Source organism: Alosa pseudoharengus, unplaced genomic scaffold, assembly GCF_046254945.1.
Source record: "Alosa pseudoharengus isolate Yale_2024_CS ecotype anadromous, Long Island Sound unplaced genomic scaffold, YU_APseudo_1.1 YU_APseudo_1.1_scf_20, whole genome shotgun sequence".
NCBI lineage: Eukaryota > Metazoa > Chordata > Actinopteri > Clupeiformes > Clupeidae > Alosa > Alosa pseudoharengus.
In genome coordinates, this window is record NW_027468664.1 from 32288250 (window position 1) to 32298249 (window position 10000).

At 40.7% G+C, this 10000-nt stretch overlaps 1 protein-coding gene across 2 annotated transcripts in view; it reads left to right on the plus strand.

The window, feature by feature from the left end:
- Positions 1-10000, plus strand: part of LOC143136419 (copine-8) — a 185488-nt gene that overhangs the window by 168713 nt on the left and 6775 nt on the right. For both annotated transcript variants that reach the window (XM_076297121.1, XM_076297122.1), the window contains one exon: positions 5230-5303. In XM_076297121.1, the coding sequence (XP_076153236.1) occupies positions 5230-5303 (74 nt within the window). The remainder of the gene's footprint in view (positions 1-5229; positions 5304-10000) is intronic.

Genomic DNA, 10000 nt, shown 5'->3' on the forward strand with positions numbered 1-10000 from the left:
CTCTTTCTCTCCCTTCCCTCCCTTCCTCTCTCCCTCCCTTCCCCTCTCTCTCTCCCTCTCTCTCTCTCTCTCTCTCCCTCTCTCTCTCTCTCTTACCTCCCTCCCCTTTCTCTCTCCCTCTCTTCCCTCCCTGCCCTCTCTCTCTTCCCTCCCTCCCCTCTCTCTCTCTTCCCTCCCTCTCTCTCTCTCTCTCCTTCTCTCTCATTCCTGTCTTGTCTCTTGTCACACACTTTCTCATCAGACAGGACCTCATCATGTATTCTGTCTCCTACTGTAGCATCAATTAGTCTGATGTTCACACACACACACACACACACACACACCACTCAAACACACAGTCACTCTCCTCCTCTCACACACACACACACACACACACACACACACACACACACACACACACACACACACCACACAAACACACAGTCACTTTCCTCCTCACACACACACACACACACACACACACACACACACAAACACCACACAAACACACAGTCACTCTCCTCCTCACACACACACACACACACACACACACACACACACACACACACACACACACACACACACACACACACACACACACATACAAACACAAAGTCACTCCCCTCCTCACACGCACACACACACACCACACAAACACACAGTGACTCTCTTCCTCACACACACACACTCACACACACACACACACACACACACACACACACACACAAACACACACACACACACACATAGTCACTCTCTTCCTCACACACACACACATACACTCTTAAAACGAATGTGTTGAAAAGAACACAACTTGCGTTGTTTTTTAACACATCTCTGTGTCCAGATAGGGACAACACATTTTGCGTTATTTCTAACACATCACTAGTGTCACATTGTTTTACACAGCTTTTGTGTAATTTTTTATAACACACTTTTGCGTTATTCTTACACAAAATCAACACGTGTGTGTCAACTTGAATTACTAAATTTACTACTACAATACTGTAATTATTACTATAATTACTACCATTGAAAACAAATCACAAACAAACCAGATACATTTACCATCATTTTTTATTAGTAATAGTACTAATTATACAATGAAACCTTTTTATCTCATTTATGTGGATTTCAGAATCACTATTAAATAAATAAGTTAATAAATAAATTAGTAAAATGTCTGCAACATCTCTCAAATTTTGTCTTTCTTCTCTATTACCTGTGGAGGTGCTCTTCAAAATATTTAACGGTTAGTAGTCTGAGAAACATGAGTACATATTAAGCACAGAAATATTTTTTTTTCTTTTAAGCAGTCCAGTGTTTTGACAAGCAACTCTTTGGTGCAAGTTATACTTTTTTGAACGTCAGTCAGTGTAGTGTTTGATGAGGAGTACAATTTCACACACAGACATGTCCACATTGTCCACAGTGGTACAGTCAAAATTGTCCAGATCTGTCTCACATTTGGACAAATGTACATGGCAACTTCACTCACAGTACTTGGAGCTTTGCAGCAAGCTTCATGATTCTGGACCTCTTCCCACCAGAGGTTATCGGCAGGCCATAAACATGCTGCATGAACCCAAAGACTGAGGCAAGTTGCACAGGATAGGCCAGGTTGCATACCCAATACAGTTCAAACAGTTTGTCCAGACTGCACGTTAGGCCCTCATCCAGAAGTGGAATTGCAACGCGATAACTTCTGGGTAGGGCTGGGATAAACGATTATTTTTTAAACGATTAATCTAACGATTCATTTTTTCAGTCCAATTCGATTTCGATTCGATTCGATTATCGATTATCTCCCCATTAATTTACTAATAGCAACTTATACATGTTTATTTACACATCTGAATGAAAAAAACATGAATTCTTTAACATTGCAATATGTTTATTGCTCTTAAGATTCCAAAATAAAAGACTATACTAGTGCAAAGATGCAAAGTTCAGTAGGCTAGTGTATGTCTAATTGAGTGCCTGTCATTTTAAGATGTTTGTGTGGGAATCCTTGCAATTAACATTAACACAGTTAAAAGGCTGCTGATGTGTGGATGCAATTCATAATGTAGTTAGTTCAAATAACGGTTCGTACTTCTCCTTTGGACAAGCACTTTTGAGTCTTGGAAAACACTTTTCCATTTACATCGGGATTTTGCAAACATTCAATCAATAAAATGAGCCCTGCATCAGTAACGAATAAGCAGCTGCAAGTAAGCATGCTGAACTTGACACCCAAACAGTATTCTAACGTTAGCTTTGAGATACTGCTTGATTGCATACTGTAACTTAACTTAGTTTAGTCTCCTCAATGTAATATGTTGTGATAAGACCTTAGCAGAGTTTACTTTAACTTTAATGCAGCAGTTTTAATGCTGCAAATTTGCGCAGCATGGTCACGATGCTAAGCGGATTTAATAGCAATGTAGCCCACTGTGTTCTATGCAGTGCTTCTATGTGGCAACAACAATCCTTCAACAATCGTGAATATTTTGTTAAATGCACATGCAGAGGAGGAGCAGCGGGCTCGTTACGAGAAAGAGCGGGCGGGGCGAGGAAAGGCTGTGTGAGTAAAAAGTGCAGCTCAATTAAATTATTTTATCTTTAATTTAAATAGTAGGCCTACAACATAGAACATCAATGTGTGGTGGCCGGTTTTGATTTCGTGGTGGCCAGCCACAGATTAGTCAACGTATGGAAAACACTGAAGGTGTAAAATTAAAAATATTTAGCAGCACACGTTATGCTTGACGAATCGACGCTCATATTTTGCGTCGACGTATTTTTTGCGTCAACGTCATCGATTACGCCGACGCGTTGTCCCAGCCCTTCTTCTGGTTAAGATGACATATTGGGGTGATGTGCTGGGATGTCCTAAGCTGACAAGGCGGGGTTGGTTTTCTCCAGTCTGGGCGTCAGGATTTTCACAGGGGCAGATAATAGGTGAGCATCTTGAGACCTCTAAAGCACTTTGATTCTACAGAGAAAAAATCACATAAACCAGACAGCCTAATAAGATTATTTAAGCTTCTCTAATGTTCCCGTCACCCCTTTCAGAGCTTTACATTACATTTTCCTCCAAATTTTAGCAACAATTAAGACGCATTAAACATTGAAACATAATTAATGCACTCTATGCACAAGTTCATTTTGGATTTGTGCTTACTACCCTATCAACTTTCTGTTTGCATTAATACATTGACATATATGGCTCTTTTCGTACCTCATCTCACGGTAGCCGCCCAAAGTGCCTACCCCCTTGGTTTGAACATCAACAGAAGTGATGTTACCCTAAATGGTCCTAACTGGGCCAAACTTCAAAACAGTTAATTTATGCATTATTGAACTAACAAGCAAAGTTACTTTGGCTTTTTTGGCAAAGTAATGCAAGTCATCAGCATGACTAGTATAACATTGCTGACTGAGGCCTACTTTAGCATCCAAGGCAACGTGAAAAAATACATTTAACCTACATACAAACAAAATCGAATTTAAGCATAAGGCAATGCATTTTGCAAATACATCATACCTTGGTTGTGGAAGTCCCGATATGGCGCCGCCAACAAGTTGTAAAAAAATACACCTACAAAAGACAAATGTATTCATAAGACAATGTATTGTGCAAATAGCCTACACATCCTAACTTGGCCAAACTCCATTACGTTAACTTACCTATCTTAACCGAACTAATGCGAACTAACGTCAGTAACGCCGACTAATGTCAAGGCAACAAAATGTCGCTAGCAGTGTGACACAAGTACATCGTCGTTACTGACTGAGGTAAAATTAGTTAGCATCCAAGGCATGCGAAAGCAAATTAACAAACGTGTTCATTAAATTGAATAGGTTTATCAATTAGTGTCATTGGCTTACTTTCGTAAATGAGCAACCTTAATGTTGTATTATAACAGCCCTATTATCGCCTGGTGAAACTCAACGATTTTGTAGGCTAGAAGAATATCTACGTTAACATCCTTTAGTTTGCTAACATTAGCGTGCAGTCATTGAACGATTAACACTATGTTCTCAGTATGTTACACCAGTACGCCAAAAACATAGTAGGTCTAAACCTAATATATTCGTGTTCATTTACGATACAGCAGTGTAAATTGTCAGGTAGTAAATTATAAACGTTGTTACGTTAATGTCAGCTTCACTTACCGTAAGAAATCAAACTGAGGAGGAGGCAGCAGGTTCTTTCTCACGCATCTGGATACAGCAATCTGGCTCATCTGATGATTTGATTGGCCGTTGCATTTAATACATTTTTGTGTAGGCTAGAACTTCTGTGCAGTTTTCTGACAGCAAAAGGATTCAGTGGTGGTGTGTGTGGGGTTGTGTTGAAGGATTCAGTGGTGTGTGTGTGGGGTTGTGTTGAAGGATTCAGTGGTGTGTGTGTGTGGTTGTGTTGAAGGATTCAGTGGTGGTGTGTGGTTGTGTTGAAAGGGTTAGAACTGAATGGTAATCTATGCGACAGCAAAAGGATTCAGTGGTGGTGTGTGTGGGGTTGTGTTGAAGGATTCAGTGGTGGTGTGTGTGGGGTTGTGTTGAAGGATTCAGTGGTGGTGTGTGTGGGGTTGTGTTGAAGGATTAGAACTGAATGGTCATCTACGTGGCAGCTGAAGGATTCAGTGGTGGTGTGTGTGGTTGTGTTGAAAGAAGCGGAATCTCAGTAGTCAATTCAAGGTAGCTTTATTGGCATGACAAATATTTCTTTGCATTGCCAAAGCAGGACATCAAACAATACAATACAGAACATACGATAGATAAGACATTTATACATATGAACGTGTGTGTGTGTGTGTGTGTGCTGAAAATGGTAGGTATTTCATGTGTATAGTGTGTATAGTGTCTAATCACTGTCCCTCGCTCTATGGCATTCAGTGACATATTTAGCAGCAAGAGCTGCTGTCTGTCCTTGCTCTCTCTTTTAGAGTGTGCGGCATCTGCCCCTCATCTCTTTCTCCTCATCCCTCTCCTCATCTCTCTCTTCTCATCTCTCTCTTCTCATCCCTCTCTCCTCATCCCTCTCTTCTCATCTCTCTTTCCCCTCATCTCTCTCTCTCCTCATCCCTCTCTCATCTCTTTCCCCTCATCTCTCTCTCTCCTCATCTCTCTCTTCCCTCACATCTCTTTCTTTCTCAGATACACATACACATTTCTTTTTTCACTTTTTTTGACCCCTGGTGTGTTTGTGTCTCCATTTGTGTGTGTGTGTGTGTGTGTGTGTGTGTGTGTGTTTATTCTCAGCCATGGTTGAACTGGATGGAGACGAAGTGCGGATCTCATCACGGGGCCGATACGCTGAGAGAGACATCGTACAGGTACACACACACACACACACACATACACACACAGCTCATACAGCAAATACACCATACTCATCGAAACTCACTGCAAATCCAAGCCAGGTTATAGTTTAACTGTACGGCTGTACACAGACACACACACACATCTCACACACACAGTTCACACCAATACTGTACATACCTGCATGCAGCTGACACACACACACACACACACACACACACACTCACACACGCCTGATTGAGCTCATCTGGGCTGCTCTGCTTTGGTCCAAGACACCTGATTTCTTCTCATCAAGGGCATTAGATCCACTTAGTGGCCGAGCAGACGGATGAAATTCACACAGTAGATCAGCCCCTGTGGAGCTGGGCAGGAGACCCTGTACTAAAGGAATTCTGTAAATGATGTAATTCTTTTAGAATTCTGTAGAATTCCAGTTGTCTTGAATGCACAAAAGCCATATAAAGGTAGAGTTGCGACAACTCCATTGACGCTAATGTTCCATTTTTTTCCAACAATGGCAGCTCATGGAAGCCTCAAAGAGTTCCCGGAAGTTAAGTAAGGGATAACGGCCGCCGAGGTGTCCTGTTATACGGAATTAATGGACGAGGGCGAGGGGCAAAAAACTTTGCCTCCGCCCGAGTCCATTAATTCCGTATAACTGGACACACCTCGAAGGCCGTTATCCCGCTTATCACCCGGTTGCCACTGTAAACACTGGAAACACACGGTTCTGTTTAAAAAGAAGCTCACTAGTTCAGCTTGTACAACTTTAGCATGGACAGTTAGCTTGTTTACAGTTGATTCCATTGTTGGGAAGCCTGCAACCAAAGATTCTAGAGCGCTGCAACCGTCGTCCTACTATGGTTGTTATATTTACCATTCATAAGCATTGATATGGAACGGTGTCCTGTTATTCAGAATTAAAGGCCACCCGCCAGCCAATCAGAAAAGAGTATTTCTTCTCTCCGGGTGATAACAATTAATAATAGCAGCAGTGCGGTTACAGCAGTATAAACTGTTTGTAGCCAACTTTTCAGACTCAGATTTACATTATTGGCTCATCCGAATAATAATAATAACAGTAATAACAGTAATGGTAGTGAATAAATAGCATTAATAACCTAATTATAATAATAAACTATTTATGTATCGACTATGACAGCTTTTCTGCTGCTCAGTTTTTATCAGTTCCTTATCAAATAAATTAAAAGAGGCTAAAAGCCCAATAAATGTGCCACACATAATAGCCTAATATAGCCTAAGATAAACTTTGCCTATCCCCTTTCAATTAGGCAGCACTAGGCTACACTACGAACAAGCTGTCATTAAGTGTAATTTGCGTTTGTACAACTTTTCTGATGTGACGTTTCTTGGGCATTTACAGTAGCTTTACCATCATGTCAACCTAGTTGTAACGTTATGCGCAATGCTCATCTAGGCTATGGATTTAAGTGGTTTAATTTTAAAAAGGGCAGCAAAAGTGGGATATAGTGCAATTGCTTCCCCAAAACAATCCTCCATAACTGTGGATTTAATCGTTTGATATGTGGATAACTTTCAGTGGACTAAACACATAAAAGACTTTGTTATCACAAAGCTAGCTGGTTCGTTAAATATGGCGAAGCATATTTACAGCCAACTTTGTAGGCCTACTTGCAGCAGTGAAACTGAGTTTGTTGTTAACATTGTTGGTAACGTAAACGTTTATTCAGTTAGGAGCAGGGCTGTTTTTTTATTTTGCATTCATTTTCATTGGCAAAAGCTAGCCTAATATGCATGAGAGAACCTAGATTTGAGGGAGCTGCAGCTGTTAGCATCAGCACGGTCATATTAACACAGCAGGGCACACTAGCCCAGTGATGAAGGATCATGTAAAATCCCCATCCCCAGAAAGTTTTAAACCAAGCTTGCGCTGATGATGCATGATCACTGATCAAATTGCTATTTTCTGACACGATGCACAACCATTCCCAGGTGCTCACCTGTCTGAATCTCAGCTCTTTAGCCTAGCATCTTAATGCTGTTCACAGCACGGTGAATGACAACGATGACAAAATGCTGTTCATGTTTATGAGTTCATAGCTATTTATCGAAGGACTTACATGTCACGTTTTATATTTTATTATGATCACTCGCATTACCATGGGGTTATTGAATAGGTAATGCTATGGTTAACTTAGCATGCCCACCATTACACTGGAGATGTAAAAAAAAAAACGTTTAAACTTTTTTTATTCTCCCACGACGATAGGCTACTTCAGGTAATTCGCTCATTAGCTCAGATCAGTGACTACCAGTGTTGGGAGTAACGGCGTTTAAGTATAACGGCGTTACTAACGGCGTTAATTTGTCAATAACGGAGTAATCTAATTAATTACTTTTTACAACGTTACAACGCCGTTAACGTTACTGGACGTTAAATGCGGTGCGTTACTTACTTTGCATTGATTGAATAAACTGTGTAATCCGAACGCACCCCTGGCTGACAGCTAGTGAGGAGGTGGGTTAATAACGACGTAAGCGATTAGGATTGGCTAAGGCAGAGTCATGTTTCATGATAGCCAATCAGAGCCAGTGTTTTTACACACTTGCCAGCACACGCGCCACACACACGCAACAGCTAAAGTAGAGATTCGATGAAACAGCAGAGGTCAGGAGCAATCCGATGAAAAGTTGGCATTTTCAAGGTGGAGATATAAGCACTACTTCAAATTCATTGTGGTCAAAGGCAAGAACGTGCATGTAATGTGTACATTATGTCCAGGAGCGAAGACTTTGTCGACATCCGTTGTAAACAACTCTAATTTAATGAGGCATCTCACACACGCTAGTGGCCAAAAACACCGATAGCCCCCCTCCACCAGAGATGATAGCTCGCCATCCACTAGCAAAGAAGGACTCGGAGCAATGTCCTCCAAGCAGCAAAAGCTAGATCTTTCTGCCTCACAACAAAAACCTATGACACAGGCTGAAGTCAACCGTAGGTCTGTCGATGTACAATTTCCCCTTGGGGATCAATAAAGTATCTATCTATCTATCTATCTAATAAATATCGAAAGTTATGTAGCCTACAAACACCTGTCTGTTCTACTAATTTCAACTGGCTTTTCAAAACTGCTCAAAAAATCCAAATTCTTTGACATAGGCCTATAGCAACTTTTTTTTTAACAGTAACGCAAATAGTTACTTTCCCTGGTAACGAGTTACTCTTATCATAGAGTAATTCAGTTACTAACTCAGTTACTTTTTGGAACAAGTAGTGAGTAACTATAACTAATTACTTTTTTAAAGTAACGTTCCCAACACTGGTGACTACCAGAGGAAACGCGGGGGAGAAAACTCAAACAAGTTAATGTTAGACTAGCTGTGTTACCGTTTCTCATTGCAAAATCAAATTCACTGGAGCACCATGCGCTTTTGTAGGCTACACGCAGTCTGTGTTTACAGCTTTTCGAGTCACTGAGGTCATTTTTTTATATAGCAATAATTTAGATACACTTATGGGCAGTGTTGCCACAGTTACCTTGAAAAAGTAATCTGATTACTGATTACGCCTTTAAAAAGTAACTTAGTTACTTTACTGATTACTTGATTTTAAAAGTAACTTACAGTAACAGTAATGTCAACAATGTATAGCAGACATCCCAACCTAACCTACTTAGATACTGAAATTCAGATGTTTGTTCAATAATGTCTAGTCAGTACACCAAATAAGGAAGGCCTATTGATAGAAATTGTGATAGTAAAATATGTAGATTTTGGTAGTTTGGCCTTTTCATGTAGCCTTGGCAACTAGCCATCTAGTATAGGCCTGAGTAATATGCAAATGAAAAACTCAAATGTTAAACTCACCTCAACAAGTCTTTTGCAATAATTTAACCCGCTGTGAGCAATGCTAGAGTCACTGTTACAATAAGTGCAGTGTGTAAGACTATCATTATGTTTTACTCTTATGAGACAATTGGGTACACTTTTGTGTAGTCTGATGTGAAATGGGTCTTAAATGTTCCTTTTTAAAGGGGCACTGACTCTGCCATGACGCTCCTGTTCCTAAATACACTGACTGAACTGATTAATTAAGTTCGGGAGAAAAGAGATATAAGCCCACCTACACTGAAAACTGATTGGCTGTTTAGCAAAACAGACCAGGATGCGCTCTGTCTTGGATGCGTTTCAGGCACACACGCACCACTCCTCTCTCTCTCCCTCTCTGTTGTGTGCGCGTTAAACTCAGATGCACACGCGATTTGAAGTCCGGTCTGGCTAGCGTACTTTTGTTCGCTCTAGGTTCCGGGAGATTTTATGTAATTTGCGGGCGTCAGGAAGCCGCTATCAATATGTGGGAGACTCCCAAAACTTCGGGAGACTTGGGATGTCTAGCTAGACAGCACTTTGTCGCCAGCACAGAATGTACAATGTACCTTAATGTTGTCATGTTTAGCTGACACAAACTCAAAATAATGACTGTATAGATCAAATGTGCATCTCTCTCCTCCCTCCATTGTTGTTTACGTTTGTGTCGCAGCGTGGTTTTTCACGTGAGTTGTCCTCATGCTGAAAACGTGAGCATAACCTACATGAAGTTAATCCCGAGACAAGAAGAAAGCAAAGAATATATCTTTTTACTAAGGAAAATGACAAAATAGTAACGCACAGTGACTTAGATAAGTAACTTTAATCTGATTACTGGTTTGTAAATAGTAGCGTGTTA